This window comes from Malaclemys terrapin, chromosome 11, assembly GCF_027887155.1.
Source record: "Malaclemys terrapin pileata isolate rMalTer1 chromosome 11, rMalTer1.hap1, whole genome shotgun sequence".
In the NCBI taxonomy this organism is placed as follows: domain Eukaryota; kingdom Metazoa; phylum Chordata; order Testudines; family Emydidae; genus Malaclemys; species Malaclemys terrapin.
The window spans coordinates 15,942,760-15,965,331 of NC_071515.1; the positions used below are offsets into that span (position 1 = coordinate 15,942,760).

Genomic DNA, 22,572 nt, shown 5'->3' on the forward strand with positions numbered 1-22,572 from the left:
AAAACATGACATTGGATTAAAGGAAGTGATTTTGAATTTTAGACACAACTTTATCATAGCTTTTTAGGATAAGGAGGAAGGGGCAGAGCAGCAGGAGAGCTCCTAGGGGCTGTTCTCTCTGGGGAGAGAGGGTGGCTGAAAGCGTGAGGGGTTTTCCATATACGTCTGCTTTATTTTTAAACACCCGCCAAGTCTTCCCTTGATCAGCACTTTCTGGCAGAAGAAGGAAGCGGAGGAGGAGTAAAGGGGGCTGCAGGAAGGAGGTCAAGGAGGATGGAAATTGGTGATCTTCCCAACCCTTAAATTAAAAATTCCAGCTTGAAACACAATCCTCTCATAGTGACACACAGGCATGGGGGGATGGGGGGAAGGGGGAGATTTATTACTTCAGCAGAACGGAAATTCTACCAAGAAAGAGTACAAGTCAATCTGTATTTGAATGTCAACATGTCTTTGTCATATTTCTCTCTCCTTTTCATGTATTAAAAAAAAAATGCAGGGGAGGCTTTAAAAAAAAGGCCACTGAAGTCCCCTGATCTGACGTAGCCCTGACCCTTTATATTCCATTTATAGTCTGAGTGAGAATGACATCCCCCTTACTAGCAAACTGTCCAATCCAGCTGCATGTGTCGAGATTGTATTAGGCACTAAGTGAAATATATATATGACCTTTTAGTGTTTTACACATTGGGTCCTCCTCTAAGGCTCTGGGCTGTAGATCATCTTGACCACTGCTCCTTACCCAGGAATCACTTTGAAGGGTTTTTTGGGGTCCTTTACTTTTTAAACAAACAAAATGGCACCAAAGAAGGACGTTAAGAAAGCTGCACCAGCATCAGCACCAGCATCAGCACCAGCACCGGCACCAGCTCCTGCCCCAGCGCCTGCCCCAGAACCAACTAAACCCAAAGAACCAGTAATTGATCTGAAGAGTATCAAGGTAAATGGTTGAACTTGTGTGGTCACTGAAAGAGCTCCCAGAACACAAGCTGGAAAATTTAGCAGATCCCTGCAGTAAACATTTGCATTTGTTTGTGGGTGTGAGACAGCAGTGAAATGAATGAGTAACCTGAATGGATTTTCTGGTTTGTCTGGACTTTTTATTTATTTACATTGCTGGAGATATCTAAGGCATGGCACACATTTTAATGCAAAAGCAAAGCCTGGCAAGCTCAAAAAAAAATGTAACCAAGTGACCAGTATAGCTGTTATCTTAACAACATCAGCCTGGCCCTGAGTCATTGTCTATTCAGTGGAGCTGCATGTAAGGAATTTTTAATGGAAAAAGACACACACACAATTAGATGCATGAAAACTAAATTAGTAAGACTAGAAACTCCACTCCTTCATTCCCGCCATTTCAAAGTGACTCATTACTTTGCAACTTTCACTCTGAACTCCTTTCCAAATTTTTGGAAGCAGCTGTTGTCTGTTTAGTCCTGGGTGCATTTATTTGACAGCTGCTTTGCTTATCCTCCAACTTTGGCAATTCCATCAATTTCCTTTTAGCTTTGCTATTACAAACAGTGATACTATAGTAAAATGAGATCATGAGGTGAAAAACCTTTAAGGGAAATGTTTCAGTGACTATATTTCTCATCTACATGTTTTTGTTCAGAATTTGCTAGTTGCTGCAAAGTGAAACTAACAAACAAGAAAAGCCTTTCAGAGCTTTTTCTAAGATTGCAGATTAATCTGAATTCATGTTTTCTTTGGCTTTTGCATGCTAATATTAAGATAAGTTGAATGTTGTTGATTTTTTACGCGACACTCTGAAGAGAACTGGCTGCAAGGAGGAATTCTGTATTTGGGAAAGGGGAGATGGAGAAGAGGAAGGAGATAGATCAACCTGTATCTCTGAGCAACATTATAAATAGTCATTCCCCACCTACCTGGGAAGCTTCTTGTCAGATTACCAATTTGGGAAACTCTACATAAGAAATCCTGCCTAATATGGAGAACTGAAGTGTAGGAGATACAGAAACAATTCTGAGAACCCTTCTCATTTTAGCCACAAAAGCCCATAATGAATTCTGTTTAGGTTAACTCAACACATACAGCTTGGTGTTTCCCTGGCACTTGACTATTCAGACACTTTCAATGTGATGATCTATTTGTTTATTGAAATCGTTTAAGTTTTAATTTTCACAGCCTGACCTTAAATGTTAAGTCAATATTAAGTAATAAAAAAGTTCCATACAGGATAAAATAATACACACCTACTACATTCCTCAAAATATGGAGTCTGAGTTGATCAATGAAACAAAAATTGCAAGCCATTTTAAAATATTCAAAATGGTCATAATAGAGGATGAGAATACAGCCCCACCCTCTTTGGCAATATTTTCTAAAACTAGATTAAACCTTTCACTTTACAAACATTCAGTTATGAGGAGGAACATGGGATGGATTTTCTGCTAAATTATTTAAGTTGGTTTGATGGCTGCATGTGTCCAGTTCATTAGGAGAAAATAGAATTTTCAACCCCAGTGATCTTAGCTAAACTATCTGCATAAATGGACAATAGTGTATTGCCATATAAAAAATGGAAGCTGCACTCTCAGGCACCACAGCAGTTCAGCATGATCCCGTTCTTTGCTCATACAGTTCTGTATTAATACTGGAGATAAATAGTTATTGGTAATGAAGCAACGGCTCTGCATTTTGTCTGACTGGTATTGGTAACATAGTATGGCTCATTCGTACTCGGCCTTGTTATGTTTTAGAATAAAAGAATTCTATCTTTCCTCCTTAATAAAACAATCCTGACTGCTTATAAAAAGACTCTCCTCCTTTTTAAAATAAAAATACTAATAAGGCAGCATGTATGAGGTATGTATGTATTATTATTCCCATTTTACAAATGTGGAAACTGAGTCAAAGATGTTAGGTGACTTTCATAAAGCCACTGAATGAATATGTGACAGAAATGGGAATGGATCTAATGCATTTCTATGCCCCAGTTCTGTGCTCTGACCAATAGGCTCCACTCCTACAAGTGTCTCCCTCTTTTTCTTCCCCTCTAGCTAAGTACTTATGACTCCTATCACCAAAGTACTTCTCAGTCATTAGTGTATTTAACTTCTCAACAACCTCACAGAGGCAGGGAAATATTTCCCTATAACTGAGGCATAGAGAGCTTGACTTGCCCAGGGTGACAAGAAGTTTGTAGCAGAGACAGGAATTAAAAACAGGTCCTTTGAGTCAGTCTAGTGCCTTAATCACAAGAACATACTGCCTCCTTCTAGTTCAACAGGGGAAATGTCAGGAAAAGTGTGGCACCCTTGTCCTTCAAGCTGCTTAGCTAAAAGAATACTTCTATAATTAAGAATTCCCACCTAGACTCTTAACAAGAGCTTATGAAAAACCTGAGCTTCCTACTTTATTGTAAAACTAAGCCCCAAATCAGGAGATACGGCCAAGAAGCAGAAGCTGGCAGATGTTTATTGCTTTAAAAATGCATCAGGTATAGTAAGTATTACTTTAAAATGACTCGGGACAAGATTTTCAAAATCTGACTAGTGACTTTGGGGCACCTTATCTGAAACCTCAAAGTGGTTTGGCTTTCAGAAAGTGCTGAGCACCCACCCTCTAAGAACCAGCCCCCTTTAAGATGTCCTAAACTGGACACCTAAAAATTAAAGCACCCCAAAATCCCTTTTGAAAATCTTGGCACACATTTCACCCCATTCCTTAACCTCAGCAGTCCTTTCATCTTACATTAACTCAGTTAAAGGCAAATATGTAGCAGCTCATTTGAGCTGTCTGGGGCTGGTGCCAAATTTACTGCTTTCTAGCACCACCTATCGACTACAAAATTGATTAGCACTGATGCTGGTCTAAGATGGGAATATTCCTTAAACTCTGCCCTATTCTTGACTGATAGCAGGTTAGCGTATGATGACCGAGGGGAGAAAGATTGGGAAAAAATGGGGAAGTAGGGTTCGGAAGATGAGGACATACTTTGTTCCAGCTCAGATGTCGGAGGTTCTATTTGTCCCCATGCAGAGAACAACAAATATTCAGGAGCCCAGTTTCCCAAAACCTTTCAATGATGGAGTTTTATTAGTTTTTTATTATTACCGCACTTATGATTTTATTTTCAGGTGTACAGGTTGATACAGCAAACATAATATGAATGTATACGCGAAGGCAGAAATACTGAGTGATGATGCATGCATATGAGAATTACAAGAGTGTGCACAAAAGGAACCAGTAGTGATTAAGGAAAAGAATGTCCCGTTTTGACATCAGGGCGGCCCAGAGGATTCAGGGGGCCTGGGTCAAAGCAATTTCGGGGGCCCCTTCCATAAAAAAAAGTTGCAATACTATAGAATACTATATTCTTGTGGGGGCCCCTGCAGGGTCTGGGGCCTGGGACAAATTGACCCACTTGCCCCCCTTCCTCCCCCGGGCGGCCCTGCGTTTTGTCAATTCCATAAGAATACCAGTAACTTTGCAGTCATGGATGCGAGGACAGATATTCAATATTCAGTTATTGCAGTGGAAATAGAAGCTTAAATACTTTTGTGGATCTGGGCCTGGGTGAGTAGAGGTACTCTAGCTGACTCATGCTCTCTCTCTTAAGAGGAGAATATATGCCTTAAAACAAATACAACCAACCAGACTGCTTAAATACAAAGAGTAGGCTTCTGCTATATCAAATACTTTCTGTCCTAGCCATTCCAATGAAAACAAGGCTTGAATCGTGGTTTAAGATGTGCGGCATAACATTATGCTTTGCTTATGTGTACACTCACTGGCATGGTATTACAGTCTTTGCAGTAGTGGTACTTAACTTAGCTCAAAATGCCTTTCTAGTATCTAAAGTATAACAGGTGCCAGATAAAATCAAATTCTTGTCTTGTATATTATTACACTGCAAAAAAATGGAAAAACTGCACATATTGTAGCTAGTCCTCAGGAAAATGCAGAATTGCCAACATGCTGTTTGATAAACCCACTGTGCCCAACTCAGCAACCCGCTCCTACCCAGGACAGATTTTGGCCCTCTTTGCAGGTAGGGGGAGTTCTATTTGTGCAGCCTCACCTTCACCTGCCTTAGTGTTCTGACTTAATGGTAATTGTAAATGCCCCTCCAAGAGTGTCTCAGCAATCAGTGAGCCAGATGCTGAGCTGGTGCAAACCAGCATAGCTCCCAACTTCAATATTTTTTGTATCCAGATGCTGGAGACCGTGGGCTTGATTCTCCATTTTCTTGCACCCGATGTAAACATTTCCATTTGTGCAGAGTGAGCATAAAATGCTACCATTCTCTGGTAGTATTATACAAGCACTCCTTACATAAGGTTCAAGGCAACTGAGAACCAGTCCCAGGATCTCCACTGTCTGAATGGAAAATCAGGCTCTCTGCTGTTATAGCATTATAAATGACCTCTGTTTTGGAAATATGGCTTCCCAAACATGACATTATCAGGACTGAAACCCCAGCCTGGTGAGCATTATTATACTGCACATCTTCAATTTTAAAAAAACAACAACTCATCCTAGGTAACTGGTTACTGCATGACGCATGAGAAAACCTGTTGCATGGATGTGAACTGTGAATTTATTTATATAGATGACGCTTAAGATGGTATAAAGTGCTTCTCAAATTTTCTTTATCTCTTGTTGCATTCACTACTCAAGCAGGTCGTCTCTGAATGGACATTGCCAGGGGTATAACAAGAGAGGTAACTGCTAAATGCATTGACAGAAAGCATCTAGGATGGAGAACGTCAGTACATCAACCACTACGTGGTTAATGTGATTGCAAATGCCAGTTGAGTGAGAGAGTGTACACTGCAGACTCACTGCCTTTGGTGCTGCAGATTAAGGAACTGAAATCTTAATAGCAGTGCAGGATTTCCTTTGCAACTACACCTCTACCCTGATATAACGCTGTCCTCAGGACCCAAAAAATCTTACCCGCGTTATAGATGAAACCGTGTTATATCGAACTTGCTTTGATCTACCGGAGTGCGCAGCCCCACCCGCCCCGGAGGCACTGCTTTACCCCCTTATATCAGGTTGCATTATATCGGGGTAGAGGTGTAGTAGATTCTGCACTCTTTGTCCAAGTCCTCAGCAAAGACCTGATCCAATGCCCACTGAAGTCTATGAAAAAAACTGCCACTGACTCAATTGTATATCGGATCAAGCCATTAGTGCCTAGTGCTACTTGCTGGGATGGGAGGAGTGGGGGCGGATGTTCAAAGGTGACTAAGCCACTTTTGAACTCCCCAATCCTATGCTAGCTCCACACCAAGCCAGTCCCCTGGTATAAGTCTGACCACGGGGATGCTGCAGCATATAGGGACCACTGTGGGGCAGGGAAGACTCAGCCATGCCCTTTCCCACACCAGGTTATAACTACTTTATACGCGCAGAGGATTCTCTATGCCAGCTTTAAGTCTGGTTTGTACTAGTAGCACTGCACAAAGCGGCCTTAATGCAGAGGATAACCTGGACATCAGAATCAAATAGATTCTGAAATCCTGTCATGTGAAAAACAAAGTTTACTGCTGGTGACGTGTTGACAGGAGCGGCGCCAGGGTTTTTGCTGCCCTAGGCGGGGGTCCTTCTGCGCTCCTGGTCTTCGGGGCACTTCGGCAGCGGGTCCCGGAGCGCGGAAGGACCCCCCGCCGCAGAATTGCCGCCCCAGGCAACCGCCTAGTCTCCTAAATGGAAGCGCCGGCCCAGCGTGTTGAAGACTACCTAGTTTTGCCCAAACAAAAGTTTATCTGACAATACTATTAGGAGGGGGGCCGAGTTCAACTCAGATTTTTCATGATTTCATCTGTGCAAGAAGCCTCTGGTAGGTGAAACCTAGCTTTACTTGTAGCAAATCTCTCATTCCCATGTTTGCTAACCTGAAAAACTGTTTGAAAAGTAGTTTGTGCCATGACGCACAATTTGCATACTTCAGTGGTGTTTAAAACAAGAGAACAGTACCAATTGTGAACTTCTGAAGACATCTATCACATTTTTTTGCCAGGAATAATGGAAATTAAGGCAAATTACACAAAGGGCTAAATTGTCCAAAACTCAAAATAGCCTGTTTTGCTGATAATAGCAATTAAAGCAAATCAGTAGTTTGAAACAGCTCCACTCACTGGAATATTACTGTAACACCCTTTGTGAGAGAAGCAAAAAGAATGAGCTGAGCGCACATAAGCTAGTTGAAGGAAGGTTACTTATTTAGCCCATGAGTCGTAAAGAAACAAGTAATCTGTAAGGAGATATGAAATAGCCACAGCTAGAAATTCTCCCTCAACTTCCCTGATGTTATATTTGGATCTTACGCTAGTTACCAAATAGCAACGTTCAATTATCTGGCTTATTATACAGGACAGCTGCTGGGGGAAGTGAAGATTTTAAAGATTTTCACATCCCAAATGGGGACAAAAAAAAAATCTCAAAAGTTTTCACAAACTGAAAATCCACGAAAAAAATAAAAAAAGTTTTGTTTCAAATTTGACTTAAAAAATTATATTAGCATCAGCTTACATTTTGAATTACAAAGCCATTTTGAATGGGAAAGTTGGAATTTTTCATTTTGAAAATGTCAAAACAAAACATTTCAGCTATTTTTTCAAAATTTTTACAAGTTAAGAAATATATCAAACGTGAACCTTCCCCATAAGAAGTTTCGGTTTCAACAAATCAGAATTTTCTGACACAATTTTTTTTTGTCAACAAATTCCCGACCAGCTCTATTACATAGTACTTTAATGTCAAGCAGCAATAGCTCAAGTAACGTTAATATACTAACATGATCACTGGGAGGCATATTAAAACAACTAATCCATTTGAGACTATCACTAGATGTCAACAGCATTGAATTTCCTACTCACATCCTCTAGATTTTCATGCAGTGCCAAATGCAATTAGAAAAGGGACACTTTTACAAATTAGCCCAAATGAATGCTACTTCCCTCCGGAAAGCTAATGGAATCTATGCAAAATGATACCATCAACACTGCAGCTGTACCACATTTCGCTTGCAGGCATTTTAGGACTGCAAATGAATTAATCAGTTAGCTTCATCCAAAAGTTGCTCCATAACTGCCAAGTATTATAATATGCAGTGTTGTTGTAGCCGTGTCAGTATTGTAATGTATTACTGACTTAACATGAAAAGACTTTAAAAAATAAATTCATCTGTACTTAAGTCCATTAGATTTAAGGATGCATCTGACCTTTTATATTTATAGAGGCAATCCTGATGATATAATCAGATGCATTCATTTTTATTTCCTTCTTTTATTGTATTACCAGGGACTTGTTATAAAACCAGAACCTTTGTTCTCTGGGCATTAATCTGCTCCTGATGTTTATTCCCCAAATAAAAGACAAAGAGCTAAATCCATTGGGGCTAATTCTGCTCTCCCTTGAACTGGTGAACTCCACTGAAGTCAACAGAGTTATGCCAGTTTGAATCCAGGGTAACTGCGAGGAGAATCAGAGCCTTGCTCTTTAGTGAGGCTACTGTGGGTTTAGTAAGGCTTGTAATCTTCTGTGTATCTGACAATTAAGTGCAGTGGAGGGGATAGTATTTGCAGATACACCAGTTAGTGTCAAACTTTATTGGTGATTGGTTATCATGCTACAGGGCATTAGCAGATTGCCAGCTGATGTCCAGTGAAATTCCCTCCGCCCCCCCAATATATGGTGTTGAACAATTAATATATTCTGAGGGCTTTAGAACTTCCTCTGAGACATCCAGTATATGGTAGGCCATTGCCAGACACATGGCATTTTAAACTAAAATGATGGGCCGCCTATCAAATCCTGTTCTAGTGATTTCAATGTCTCCGAGTTTTATGAGTTTGTTTCTCCACACCTTAACACTCCTGGAATCAATGAAATCATGCTCGTGGAAAACCAATGTCACTGGTCTATACTAGAAAATTAGATTTCAGAGGTGTGAAATCCACACCTTTGAGCAGCATAGTTAAGCTGACCAAATTCCCCATGTAGACAGCGCTAAACTGACAGAAGAATTCTTCCATTGACCTAGGTATCGCCTCTTAGGGAGATGGATTATCTATGCCATCGGGAAAACCCCTCCTGTGAGGGCAGATAGTGTCTACACTAAAGTGCTACAGCACTGCAGTGGCAGTGTCTCCAGTGTAGACCAGCCCATAATTTCTAGTGGCCTCAATCAGGGTTCCTTTGTGCTAGGCACCGTACATCAATATAACAAAGAGATGGATCCTGCCCCCAAAAATGGGGGAAACACAGGAGGAGTAGATGAACTCTCCACATACAAAGATCTTAGCCTCATCCCCCAGGACTTTTCACCTTGTGCAGGCATTTATCCCTGTGCAAAGTAAAGCAGGTGCTTCCAGATCAAAAATGGTAGAGTTTCTCCCTCACTCTGCACTAGTGTAAATGGCTTTGCACGGTAGCAGCCACGGGGCATTGGGTTCCCTGCTTTCATGCCAATAGTTATTTTTTATTCTTAGGAAGTCAGAAAAAAGCAAACCCTGCAAATATGCTATTAGTGGCCATTGTGCCTGTAGAGAATATCACAGACATTAGAGATGAAAATGGCCTATTGCATTGGTGTAGCTTATCTCTCCACCCCCCTTGGCCAGTTCAGGTTTGTTCCTACAGCACTTTGTCCAATCTGGATTTAAAATTATTTAAGTGGCTGGGCTCCCATTGTGCCTTGGGGAGGGTATTTCCCAATCGAACGGACCTCAGTGTTAGGACTTTCCTTTGCTCTTTTTCATGCACTGTAAAACCCCCACCCCCACCTCCTCTTTGGAACACTGCGCAGGTGGTTCCTAACCTTTTCTACGCTGCATCCCCCTTTGCACTCCCACTCTCTCAATATGGGATCTAGTCAGGATCCCACATTGGAGTGGGCGATCACAAACCTCAGGTTGAGAACCCCTGACCTATACAGTGTCCTTCCCTTTTTTGGTGTTAAAATCCTTCATCTATATCTAGACAGTGATCTATTCACTTATTAATATTTTGAGTAAACTGACCACAATTCAGTTCCTTTGATCTTTCCATACATTGCAGTCCCTCCAGCCATTCATTATTTTTGTTGTTGTTTTCTGAATTTCCCTGCAATTTGAGTATCTTCCCATGGCTCCTGTGGTCATCGCATAGTCTGACAATACAGAAAGAGTCATTCATGAAAGTTCTGACCTATCAAAAGCCAGAGAACATTTTGCAAACCTTACCAAGCATCACTACAGAATTAGAAACAGGACCACAGAGCATGTTAATTGAAGAGAAATAAACTAAAAAAATGAATGTTTAATTTGTTTTAATATGTTCTTGCAGTATTTTCACGCTAAAGGCCATATTCCATTGCCCTTCCCCACACAGAGTAGCATCTTACTCCTGGAGCAGTCCAATTAAAAAGTCAGGTGAACTGACCCTAGCATAAGGCAATACTCACTATAAGTGAAGATATCAGAATCTGTCTCTAAATCAAAAATATTCCTTAGTTCATTTTAATCTAGAATCTGTAACAATATGGGGAACGTCTCTGGCATACCAATATTTCCCCTTCTGAGCCAAAGCCTATTGAAGTCAGTGAGAGTCTGTTCATTGACTTGAAGGGGCTTTGGATCGGGCCCTATTCCACACACATATCAACCCATGCCATTCAGCAGCATCCTTCAGAGCCCATCAAAGCCAATCTGGTAGTCAGTTCCGTAAGATGCCACCCTTATGCCTCCATTGATCTGATTGCAGGATCAATGGTTCCATGTGCATCCATCTCCTCTCCACATAACTCCCAGCCTCTGGAAGTAGAATGGATTGAAAATAAAATGTAATACGAAAATTTATGTCCAAAACTATTTTAGTTTTCATCAAAAATATTTTAGGGTGGAGTTTTTTAAGCCAGCTGTAGGTCAGGTCAGAAAAAGCAATAATGTTTTAATTAATATTTTCACTGAAAAAACACTCCATGTTTTCCCAGGGCAAAAATCTTTTCAGTGGAACATTTTCCAGCCAACTCTGCTAGGGAGTGAAGGGCTAAGATTGGAACTGAAATTTACATGCCATACGTGGCAACACACTGCATTGAGAGTAGCTGAGGTAACCCGCTGAGTAATATTTAGGGGTTGTAATAATCTTTTAAAAGTTCCCATTCTTCCCCACCCTGCCCCATCCGCATTAACTAATCAGAATCTACAGCTAAGCTCTGTTCACAGCTTTCTCGCTTCTTCTCCCATATCCTCAGCCGGTGTGAATCAGTGTAGCTCCACCTCAGAGATACGCCAGTTTACATCCGCTGGGGATCTGACAGCATCTCAGTGCATCAGAAAACTGTGCTAAGCTAAACAAGAGCATCCGCCCAGTGTACAAGGGCAATCCAACCTCCACACTTAGGATTCACAGAGCTGATTGGCCATGGGAAGATCATGCAAATGAGTTCCCCACAATCCAAACACTACTACTATCTATCATGAGTATGTCTCTGCCCCCCGACCCCACTGATATAAAATAAATAAATAATATACCATAATAATTCATAGTAACTGAGTATGTGTGTAGCACTTCTCATGTTCAGGAAACTTTTCAGACACAAAGTCACACTCATCATTAATGTAACTAATTAACTCCCTGGTGAAAAAAGGCAAATACCTTTACCACATTTTATAGGTGGAGAAGCAGCGGCACAGAAAGCTCAATGGACCTGCTCAGCGCCATACAGCAGGTTAGAGTGAGAGCCAGGATTTGAATTTAGATCATCAGGTCCCATTTGTCCCATAACTTTACTCACAGGACCTCCCATGAGGTGAAGGGAGAGCTTCAGAGCTAAATTTCCCTGTCTTTTTAGGGCACCTCAAACTTTCAGTTTGGAGGTATAGGCTAGTCTTCCCTCTGGTTATGGAGACAGTCACAAGGGTGACTAGACCGGTGCCACTTACCACCCCTCCCCAGTACACATCTAGGACTGCGCCACTGGCTAGCCTGCCATGAGGTCCTCTCCTCTCCTGTCCATTCTCCATCCCACCATTAACAAGCACTCCACTAGTTTCCAAAAATCTTACTCAGACCCTCATCCCCATCACTGGAAAAAGTGTGTTAATTCCCCCTGCATACAACAAAACCTTCCCGAGCTCCCCTCACTCCCATCAGCAGAAGACCCTCTCCCCTTTCCCCACAAGGGAACTATACAATTTGCTTTCTGGTGTTCCTCCTAATAGATGGAGGGATTCCTGCCCCCACTCAGTGGGGGAGACTCCAACCCATCATTGCTGCTGTGGGTGGGTGGAATCTCATCAGGTTGATTTTTCCCCCTTGTCTTTTCTTTCCTCACACTCTCAAGCATCATTTTCCACACACAACCGAAGACATTGGGGGAACCTTCGGCCTGATGTCACCTTTATCTAGCTTTGAAATAAAACTATCAGTCGGGAAATATCATTTTCGGGGTTTAGGGTTACATAATCCCTTAATGTTTTCTTCATGGCCAACAGATACAACGAGCCAGAGAAAAATGAACCATCTAGTCTTCCCATTCCCTCCACATTAGTGGGTCAGGCAACATACTATATACATCCATCACATCCTGTAATGTCATTAGGAAGGAGTTAGTGCAGCCATGCAAGCCCCAACCTGGCTTCACTCGTGCATAAAGAAGAAGTCCTGTAGAACAGTGCTTCTCAAAGTCGGGCCACCACTTGTTCAGGGAAAGCCCCTGGCAGGCCGGGCCGGTTTGTTTACCTGCCGCGTCCGCAAGTTCAACCGATTGTGGCTCCTACTGGCCACGGTTCACCATCCCAGGCCAATGGGGGCTGCGGGAAGGGCGGCCAGCACATCCCTCGGCCCGCGCCGCATCCCGCAGCCCCCATTGGCCTGGGACGGTGAACCGTGGCCAGTGGAAGCCGTGATCGGCCGAATCTGCGGATGCGGCAGGTAAACAAACCGACCCGGACCGCCAGGGGCTTTCCCTGAACAAGTGGCGGATCGGCTTTGAGAAGCACTGCTGTAGAATACAGACCTCAACAGAAGCAGAGACTGGGAAATCTGTAGTGCCTTAAAAACGAATTACCCATTGGCATGCAAACAATTAACTTCAATTACAGCCTCAGCAATAGAGAAGGTCCAAACATTCTGATCGTTTTTCCATTAAAAATGTTTATCGAGATACTGGGCTCAGTAGGTCAAGTCAACCTTTCAAGGGAAGACGGGGTGGATCAGCTAGCCATTCAGAATCAACATTTACATTGTCAAAGTCAGAACTAAATCAATAATAGTCCTACAGACCAGTCCTCTTTTCACATCATAATGGCCACCTGCAGCACCACGCTGGCATAAGAAAGGCCTGATCCAAAGCCAGTTCAAGTCAATAGGAGTCTTTCTATTGATTTCAATGGGCTTTGGAACAGGCACCAAGTCTGCTGGCTGGAAAACCTCAGCCAGTTCAAGTACCCACAGCTTCCTGGGAGGTCAAGAATCCGTACATGAAAATGTAAAACCAGCCAGATGGACAAACACAGAGCTCCTCCCTCTCTGTGGCTGACTTTATAGCCTGTGAAACAAATAGGAGCGCCTCAGAAAGAGGAGCCCCAAGTAGGTTGAGAAGGAATATTCCTTCTTTACATTACAGCTCTAGAAAGTGCTGACAAGAGTCAAACCTCACTGAATCTTGTCACTCCCTGCCCCTTTTTGCCACCTAAAAATAGCCTCAGTAAAATGTCTGTCAAGAAATGGATCTATCCCTTTGCCCTAAGAAAGCTAAAGAACTCTACAAGGGGAGTGGCCGCTTCATTCTGACACTCGAGCTGGTTGTGATGTCACACCCTTCACATATATAAGAAGAAGAAAAGGGAGGGAGGGAGGAAGGACCACTCTCTCAGGGACTCAAGAAGCCCTCGGCCAATTCCTCCAGCCCGTCTGCTCTTCTTCTTTTCCAACCATCTCAATCATGGTGGGTCCACAGGAAAGATAATTCTTAATAGTGAGCCAATCATTTTAATCGGTGTATCTAGCTTCTAGTTTGGGTTAGTCATAGGAGGAAAGAAGGCCTGGAAAAGTGTTTAGTTTGAGGCAGGGAGCCAAGCAAGCAGGAACCTCTAAAGTTTTATTTTGGCCTTGGGGGAAAAATGAGGCTTAATGGATTTTGCTAGGCTGTCCAGTTGGTCTCGTCTCTTACACTAGTTAATGGTAACAGTGTAGTTCCTATAACTTTACACTGAATAGATACTATTGCAGTATTCTATGCTAATTTTTTTGTATATGATGCACTCTGATGTGGTTGCAAAGGAACCATATAATAAATTATTACCTTAGGAACAAAGTGCTGATAAACAACTAATTTAAAAACAAAGAGGCTTTAATGTATAGGTTTATTTGTTATCCTAATGTTGAGCTGCTGGTTAAGCAATGATACGTCAAATGATCTTAATGTTGTGTGTCTGTAGTAAAATGATAAATGGCCTGGAAGTACATTAACAACTTCTCTGTTTGTTAAGAGACACTTGATTCATTGCTTAAGCTGCAGCCCTGGTTTTGCCCTAGATATACATTTCAACAGAATCTTTAAATAGTCTTATGATGCTTTAAAAAAAAAAAAAAAAAACCAAGCAGACACTTGCTAATATGACTTGTCATGGCCTAATTAAATTCAGCAGGACAGGGATGCTAGAACTCTCATCTACCTTGTGCTATTTTCTTTCTTCTGTCAATGCATTTTCAACAGTACTAGTTCTCTTTTTCTCTCTCTCTTTTTTCCCTCCCAACTGCAGTCCTTCAGTGCTGACCAGGTTGCCGGTAAGTGGAACAGGAATTTAACTGCCATAGTACTGAGGTAATAGACTACCAAATACTAGATGTACCCTAGTCTAACCACAACTTTCTCCATTGCTAGCCCTGTTGGTATTCAAGCTACTCCTGAGAATTGGACAAACAAACTCATTTTTCTGCCCCTTTGAAAGATGATTCATGGAGGTAGTTGGCTGCTTTAAAATCCAACAGGTCCCCCGCCCCCTTTTTTTAAAAGCTATTTTTGTGATTGATTTCTTTCCAACAGATCGAGTTCTCCAGGGAGCAGCAGGATGGTAAGTCACAAGACAGCCAATAATATACCTGCACATGCATTCTGATAAAGTTTAACCTTAAGGAAGACAGGAGGCCAGATCTTCAGCTGATATAAATCAGTATAGCACCACTGATGACACAGGAGTCATTCTGACTTCTACCAGCTAAGGATCTGACCCTAGATTTCCAGGTCACTTATTTGAATGCTTACATTCTGCCTAATCTGCCAGGTACACAGACCCAAGAGGACCTCTCATATTGCCAGCTGTACCTGGTACATCTTCTTCAAAGTGTGTCACTGATGTGTCAAATGGATGCTGAGAAGCAGTTTTTAATCATAAGGAACTAGGCTGACACCAGGAGAGGGGGAAAGCGAAGCTGAATTAACTTAGCTGCAGTTACACGGGGATTGTTATTTACATTAATGGAAGATTAAAAAGCCCTATGAAATACCTGCTTGTCACTCTTGGCTGGGAGATACGGGGGGGAGGGGGGAGGAGGGGAAAGAGAGCTATACTGCTGTAAATACACTTATGAAGCGTGGAAATAGTTAGCAAATTACTCACGTATACTGGTGCGTATAATCTGGATGTATTGCTGTCCTATGCTTGCTGCTGTATTTCCTGCTTCTATATCAGTAGCTAGCAAGGTAGAGGATTATTCAATTAAACCTGTAGTCTTCCTAAACAGGTCTGGCTCAAATAGGGTAACCAGACAGCAAGTGTGAAAAATCGGGACACGGGGCGGGGTGGGGTAATAGGAGCCTATATAAGAAAAAGACCCCAAAATTGGGACTGTCCCTATAAAATCGGGACATCTGGTCACCCTAGGCTCAAATCCTGAAGTTTTAGAAATTCCCCTTTGAAGAGCCTAAAATCTGATCCAGGGGTGTTTTTTAAATATCCTAATGGATACATTTTGGTTATGTTACATAATATAATGTAGGCTAACAGCAGCAAAAACCCAGTCCGGAATGAATTTGATCCCTGCTGTGACTAGCTTCTGTTTTGAGGAGAGGTACAAAGGACCAACTAGAAATCAAAAGTCACAGAAAGTGAAAATTCATCAGAGCTTTCAGCTAAAAAGACTGACCTAAATCATGAAGTCTCAGTCTGAACTTCCAGGGTCTGATTCCGCTCTCAGTTACTCTCACTTAACTCTGGTTTTACCATCAAAGTCAACTGAGTGACACCAGCGTGAGATCAGAGCTAGGCTCCTTGGTTCCAAACACTCCTGATCATTAAGTGGGTTGATTTGGACTTGTCTCTAATTATAACTAGGGAACTTTCACAAAGGGGTTGGGAATGGTTATGGAAAAAATCGCGTCAACTAGAATGCGTGTGTATAACAAAGCAGCAGCTTTTCCAGCCTCCATCCTGCTATTTCAAAGGAGCCGGCTGTTGCAAAGTTGTGATGACTGATCCAAGTAATGGAGCAATTAAAGGCGACTTGAGAAACAGAAGAACTCACTTGGAATACATTAACCCTACCCATTACAACTATTCAGAAATGCTACAGAATCAGCATCTGAGCAGAACACTGTTCAGGGCCAGATTTTGGACATGCTTACACCAGTATAAATCAGGACTGGCTCCATAGAATTCAATGGAGGAACACTGCGGGGAGGAGGGGAAGTCTCAGTGAGTGATTATAATTGGGTCTCTTCACTGAACTGGGAAGCTGCATCAATGAATATTAAGTCCTTTTTACATTTAAAAAAAAATCATCAAGAGAGGAAAAAATTTGGTCTTGGAACACTCTGTGTTCTTGCTAAAGGCAAAAAAAGTGTCACGTTTTAAACTTAGCTCTGGATAAATATCTTTAACACACAAGATGAAGGACCAGATCAGCTGGCATAAATCGGTCAAGTTCCATTGACTTCCACCTCTCAGAAACAGCCAATATAAAGTCTGTAGATTGCAAGATGCTGTTTTGTACAACTCTAAAAGGCCCAAATTGTATAGCCTGCTGTATAAGGGGAGTAAGGGGAGAGGGCTAGCAGCAATGTGTTGTAGGTCTCAACACATCTGACAGTAAGGGGATTAATTCCAGACGTGTTATATTACAGTCTAGCAGAACCACATACTGCATCAGCAGTTTTACTGGGTGGCAAGACTCCTCCAGACAGACTGTATATGGAGCTAGCACCAAAATACATCAGTTTCACGTGTCCCCGAGAAAGATGAATGAAGACATAATTTGGCACTTGGCTTATTGACCTAAGTCTGTCCCAAGGCAGAAAGGACAGCCACCTACATACACAGTACAATTGATGCCTTCCTCCAAAATGTGTTTTCAAAATGAATAAGCTGCTGTAGTGAAATACACAATTAGTCCACATTGCACTTAACACACAGGATGGTCAAACTTTTGGCTGTTAAACTACAGTAGATCTATAGCATAGACGATGCGTTCTTGACAAAACAATTGAGATGGATCTTTAGCTAAGTTCTTTATTACAATGCTATTAAAGTACACCATAAAGATTATTAAAGCAGAGCATAGCAGTTGAATATGAAGATGAGAATTCTGTGAACAGGATTTTTCACATTAATTTTTAACGGAAAAAGTGTTGGTGTTCCAAGATCTCAACTGGCAATTGGAAAACAAATGGACATCTGTCATCTCGGGGCAGATTTGATTCAGTCATGAAAAACTGTACAAGGGCTGCCAAATAAAGAAAGAAAGACTCCTTGGGTATCTGTTATATGGGAATGACCCACCCAGGATGGGTGCGATAGAATATGAAATGACAGATGTGGAGAGACATTTCATAGCAATACAACATTGTGAGAGAAGGCAAGGGGTAAATTTCAGATGTGTCAGATTTCATGTTAACAGCCATACTGCTGAATCACAGCCTGTGTTCTTCAAAGCAGGCAGAGCTCTTGTACTGCAAGGAGCTTTTGCAAAAGGTTTTCATCCCTTTGGTGAAATAAAATCTAATAGATTATTCAATAACTTTTTACCTTCTACTGATTGGCTATGTTAAGAAACTTGTTCATGAATGGAGACACTTATAGCCAGCTTATCTTCCTTGGCACTTAAGGTAACCACATGGGGCAATTACAAAACTACTGTTGACTATTAGAACCAGGAAAGAGATGAAGGGTGGACAGAAGGTTAAAAATAGTGATACTAAAATGTCATAGGATGTAAAGTTTTGCTTGAGATCATGGACCAAAGTCTCTGCGGCCTAACTCCATTGACTTCAGTGGTGTTACACTAGCAGAGAATCTGGCCCCATGTCTTGGTCAATACTGGCTAGTTAATACTGAGCTACCCATCTCATCTAACCCTCTCATTTTCTCCTTGCAGACTACAAGGATGCTTTCCTCCTCTTTGACAGGACAGGTGAAGGCAAGATCGTCTTAAGCCAGGTTGGTGACATCATCCGTGCTCTGGGACAGAACCCTACAAATGGTGAGATCAAGAAGATCCTGGGCAACCCCAGCAAGGAAGGTAACTATCCTACAGTCTGTAGGCGCCTAATGAGGAAATGCCATCCCCACCCAGTTAGGAAATGCCACTGGTCACAATGGTTGGGGGTGGCAGCTGTCATTCTGCTAGTTGGGTAAAAAAACCTCTTCACCAGAAAAACTTGAATTTTTCCTAGATCTGTTTGAGGAGGAAGGTAGGGAGTAGATTTACAGAGGGGGGTGGGGTGGGATTTAGGCTTTGAGGAGAATCCATTTTTGATCATTTGGATACCAGGTTACAGTAGGTGTAACCCACTGGTGAGTGTGTGTTCCAGGCCCCACTCTCTGTCCGAACACAAGAGTACAGGAGTCTGTTACAGCGCCAGCTACAGAGCTTTACCTCAAGCTTTACCTCATGCTTTGAGCTTTGGTGGTTCTCCAATTCAGTGCCTGTGTGTCGGCCAAGATGGAGGCCCTCACACGGGCATAGGGCTAGATCCCCAGCATAACCCCGCTGATTTCAGTGGTTGACTTACACCAGCTGAGGAGATAGCCTGTAGAGTTAAACATGGAAATGGTAAGTCTTATTTTAACCAGCACTCAGTGAAATGGCACATTTCTTTTGTTAGGCATCTCTGTTGGCATTGCTCACCTCACAAAGATAAAGGCAGCAGTGAATATGAAAGGCCATCTCTGCTTATTAATAGCCTGGCTTAAGGTATCATTTAGGTTACATTGAATCTCAGAGTGGTTTTAAATTACTTTAGCAATAAAAGATATTGACTTATAGTGAAATAGTAGAACAGTTTCTATTACACTGCTGTATTCACATGCTCAAAACTCTTGGCTATACAGCCATCCGCCATGTTTCACCTGCGTCCACATGTTTTAAAGTTTGGGCAAAAATCTCTATATTACAGCTATGCTTTAATTAAAAACCACTTGATGTGGGCCTCACTGAGGACTAGGGCTTCTGCTTGGTTTGAAAAGAGATTGGGTTTAATTTTCTAATGTTGTGAGAAATTTAAAATGACGTATTGAGCATAAACTTAAGTAGATGTGCTGTGTAGCTGCATGTTCATAAGACTTTTTGAAATTAACAAGCTCTGGTAGCAAAGCCGGCAGAGTCTGTAATATGGGCAAACTGAACTCTTCCAGATCGACAAAAAGAAAACAAATCTTAGCTCTGATCCTGAAGAGACTTAAGTATGTGACTAACTTGAAATTAACGGGACTACTCCTAAATGTAAAGTTAGACACATGCTTGTGTCTTTGCAGAATTGGGGCCTTTGACATTAGATGCAAAATGACTAGCAATAATGTTATAATAAGGTTAGCTTACTCCAGCTACACTAATTTGGACTCATTGCACATGTAATACATGGAATCTGTTCTCTTATTAAATGTCAGCTTTCATTTTATACCATAATACACACAGGATTTTCAAGGTGAAGAAGAGGGGAAAACTAAGGTCGCTGGAGCATCCTTTACTCGTGGAATTTCCTGATTGAGACACTAATCTCACAATGAACTCTGTGCTGACAACTCTGCCTCAAGCCCCACTGTAGGCCCAGAGGATATGCCGAAGCAGAGCAGTTTGCAAGATTGGGGTCTAAATGCTTAGCGCAGCACCATTTGGAAATCATTACAGTTGCTGCTTTGCGCCCTTTCTATTTTTAATTCCATTTGGCCCTTGACTATGTAACCACACTCCAAGCACACTAGACCTTGGGCTACAAATATAAAAATTATCAACCAACCCAACCAAAAGCACCAATCCATTCTTTCAATTATACTTAATATGTAAGCATTCTGCAAAAGTGAGTGGTGTTTTCTCCCCTTGTGCATATTGAGAAACTTAAGCACAGAGGAGATGATTCTGTGCTGTGCCCCTAAGAAGGGCACCGTAGAACTCACAGGCCAAGGCAGGGTTGGGGTATAAAGTGGCTTTAAGCCACCTTTGCGCCCTCCCAGTTTTGGGCTGATCTGGGGACTGGAGAGGCCTCTGGCATAATTTAGACAACCCTGGGGGCCTGTGTAAGTTACAGCTGCCCTATCAATTGCAGCGCTGCCCAGAATCTCCACAGTACTGTACTGTGTCCTGCAGCCCTGCTCCCAGAACACTCTTCCTGCCCACGCCAAAATCCACCACTGGCTGGAAATCTTCCACTCCAAAAGAATAATACCTTTAAAAACGTGAAAAGAAGGGTGGAACAGTGGTCTTAACAAACACCAGACTGTAACCTTAACTGGAACTTCAATGATAGTGACAACTAGAATCCATATGGCAGTGGGATTGTTAAAGGCATGGGGGAAAGAAACAGGATTAAAGACGATAGAGGGAATGCAGAAAGAAGGGATGCTTGAGATGGGAGGGCCGTTCTTATTCCAGCATGGGTATTCAGGAGAATTCTATAGAACGGCTCTGTCTCCAGTAGTGTTATAACTAACACTTTCTTTCCAGAGATGAATGCCAAGAAAATTACATTTGAAGAATTCCTGCCCATGATGCAGGCAGCTGCCAACAACAAGGAACAGGGTACCTTTGAAGACTTTGTTGAAGGTCTGCGTGTGTTTGACAAGGAGGGCAATGGTACAGTCATGGGTGCTGAACTCCGTCATGTACTGGCTACTCTGGGTAAGGGATTTTCATTTCAGCGAGGGACTCAGAAAAGCTAGCATTGTTTGTAGGGCACAAGACAGAGAGGGAAGGGGTGTTACAATCAGTGCTGAGACAGGCATAGGACTACAAAGTGAGACTAGCGAGTATTCTACAGTAAATGGTAGCATAAAAGGACAGAAGATTAACAACCCAGTCTAGAGTCTAAGGCAAAAATATTTTTACTATTTCTAGGCTCAGTCTAAGAGATTTAAAAAAAAAAAAAAAAAAAAAAAAAAAAGGGGGACATGAGACAATGCTGTAGATTTCAGGGACAAAATTATTTGGCCAATGGCAGAAGCTTCCACGTCTTATTGGATAGTGAGTACAATCTTTTTGAGTGTGTGGATGGAGACCTTACAAGGAAAGGTGAACCACAACTGAAACAACAAAAACAAAAAACATTTTTGAGGATAGAAGGAACTCATGATAACTGAGCAAGAGAGCAAAGAGGATGCATGGATGCAAGTTTAACATGATTTATGAGAGTCTATGGAATGTGGAAACAAACCCAATTCTGTCTGTGCTTCAGGGGAGAAGATGACGGAGGAAGAAGTAGAAGAACTGCTAAAAGGACAGGAAGACTCTAATGGCTGCATCAACTATGAGGGTAGGTATTAACAGTCAACTTCAGCACTCTCTTCTTCTATACATTTGGTACTTCTTTCAGAAAGTTTCATAACTGATTGTTTTTAATGGTGAAATCCTTTTAGCCAATAATCAGTGAGTCAATGAGCCTTCTAGATACATCAGTTAGACAAGGTACAATGAAAAGGATTACTCCAAAAGACAGCTTGTTAGCAGTGATTGCTAAACGGTTGCACTCAACATGCTCAGCCAGAAATCAGGATATGAAAATAAAGGGCTAAAATTCAACAACGACATAAATTGCTTCTGTTTGGGCCAAGACTAAACTTGGCCCAGAGTCTCTTATTTACTTTGGAAGAGTTCTGACTGCAAGTACAGTTAACCAAAGCCAATGCTTCAAGGCAACTCTTGATTTGGAACTTATTCAGCTGTGTCACGGTGTAGTGGGAGGGGAGTTTGACTTGCACAGCATTGAAGACTAAGATAATTGTATTACAATCTATCAGCAGCTCAATCTGATTAGTACTACGTTTTATCTTAAAAGAAACGGAGCATTAGTGCCTTGCGCTCCTCAAAACTGTTTAATCTGTGAAATACCTTTAAAATAACACTCCAAACCCCACTAACTCTCTATCAAATCTGCATTATTCCACAGCATTTGTAAAACACATCATGTCTCTTTAAATGGATTTCACAAAATATAATACGGTATGTCCCTCTGATTTGCATGTTTTACCTTCTCTCCCTTAAGCGCTTTGTTTAGTGGCTTTCCATCTGCATGCAGCCAGCAGTAATGGATAGTGGTTCCCAAGTGATGATAACTATCAGTCTCCTACTATACAAATAAGGGGAGGGAGTGTTGTCCAGTGGCAGGAGAAAGGGACT

General features: G+C 41.9%; 1 protein-coding gene across 2 annotated transcripts; it reads left to right on the plus strand.

Moving 5' to 3' along the window:
• The first annotated feature begins 670 nt into the window (after positions 1–670).
• On the plus strand, positions 671–22,395 carry MYL1 (myosin light chain 1). Of its 2 annotated transcripts, none has more exons than XM_054044245.1 (6): positions 671–940; positions 15,014–15,041; positions 18,340–18,483; positions 20,905–21,078; positions 21,632–21,709; positions 22,343–22,395. In XM_054044245.1, exons 1-6 carry the CDS (start codon positions 797–799, stop codon positions 22,369–22,371), a joined length of 597 nt encoding a protein of 198 aa, XP_053900220.1. In that variant the 5' UTR covers positions 671–796; the 3' UTR covers positions 22,372–22,395. The 2 variants fall into 2 exon arrangements, with proteins under 2 accessions (XP_053900220.1, XP_053900221.1); XM_054044246.1 differs by lacking the exons at positions 671–940; positions 15,014–15,041 and adding exons at positions 13,726–13,912; positions 14,730–14,754.
• The last annotated feature ends 177 nt before the right edge of the window (positions 22,396–22,572 follow it).